The sequence below is a fragment of the Pagrus pagrus genome (assembly GCF_965226575.1).
Source record: "Pagrus pagrus genome assembly, chromosome: 18".
NCBI classification, from domain to species: Eukaryota; Metazoa; Chordata; class Actinopteri; order Spariformes; family Sparidae; genus Pagrus; species Pagrus pagrus.
In genome coordinates, this window is record NC_140202.1 from 10,377,101 (window position 1) to 10,378,373 (window position 1,273).

At 44.5% G+C, this 1,273-nt stretch overlaps 1 protein-coding gene across 3 annotated transcripts in view; it reads right to left on the bottom strand.

Annotated features, from left to right (window-relative positions):
* Positions 1-301: 301 nt before the first annotated feature.
* The window catches only part of nkx2.2a (NK2 homeobox 2a), a 4,269-nt gene continuing 3,297 nt past the window's right edge, over positions 302-1,273 (bottom strand). For all 3 annotated transcript variants that reach the window (XM_084380534.1, XM_084380535.1, XM_084380536.1), the window contains exon 3: positions 302-1,273. This exon is cut by the window's right edge. In XM_084380534.1, coding sequence (XP_084236660.1) covers positions 732-1,273 — 542 coding nt within the window. In that variant the 3' untranslated portion in view covers positions 302-731.

The following is a 1,273-nucleotide window of genomic DNA, read 5'->3' on the forward strand; positions in this document are numbered from 1 at the left end:
AGATGATCAAATCGAATAGGACACTTATATAAACCAAACCCCGGTTTCAGAAACACAGCATTTTTATTTTAAAATCCTTATAAAAAAATTTGGAATATTTAGCCATCACCGCGCGGCTCTTATTTACATATGATATGAACGTTTTTGCCAAAAATCACTCCCCCATTTTTTTTTTTTTTTTTTTTTTTTAATTTGTAAATATATAAAGGCCGATCTTCAGCTTTGCGCTCCGGAAAGCTCTCAAGGTTGCAAATGTGTGCCACAAAATATTTACAGGAAATAAAAACCAAAGGAAAATAGCTGAAAAGTTGCCAGTGTTTATTCATGGCCATAAATATTTTTTCGGTCCATAAAAGAAGCAAGAAATTAAAATTTCTATAATTATAAAGTGGTTCGTACGTGCTGATAATAACACGAAGGGACAAAAGAAAAAAAAAAAAAAAAGAGGAAAACATCTCTACAACCAACACACAACATACTTTACAAAAAATTTCACAAGAAGAGCATTGACATTCTTAATAAAATCTATAAGGGAGAGGTTTGGACCCAGTTCTCTTAACGAAAACATGTAAACACGGCGCACACATGAGCCCCGAATAAAAATGGTAGTATATATATGAGTCAAGCTGCAAAAATGAAAAGTCTTTTGTTTTTTGTGTTTTATTTTTTTTCTCTTTGCTTTGTGGTGAAACTCCCTATCGTGCCTCCAAGCCAAGTCTCTATAATTTCTCTCACCAAGTCCACTGTTGCGTTTGCACCAAGTGATGTGCTGTGGGGAACTGTGGCGTGGCCGCGGCGCTGTACTGCGCGTTATACTGCATGTTGTGGAGTGACTGGGCACTATAAGCCGAGAAGGGGATCCCGGCCTGAAAAGTGGCCGCCAAGTCCTGAGCTTTAAGAGTGTGACAAGGCTTTCCATCCCTGACTAAGACAGGCACGGCCACCCGCCTGGGAGAAGGGAGATGGGTCACTTCCATACCTTTCTCGGCCCGGGCTCTCTTCATCTTATACCGGTGATTCTGGAACCAGATCTTCACCTGGGTCGGGGTGAGGCGGATCAGGCTGGCCAGGTGCTCCCTCTCCGGGGCGGACAGGTACCTCTGCTGTCTGAAGCGGCGCTCCAGCTCGTAGGTCTGCGCCTTGGAAAACAACACCCTCCTTTTCCGCTTCTTGCCGGAGTCGCTGCCGCCGCTGCTGGAAGTTTCCTTGTCGTTGTCCGGCGATTCGTCGTCCGCGGACGGCTCCGGGGACTTGGCCGAGTCCTGAGAGCTGG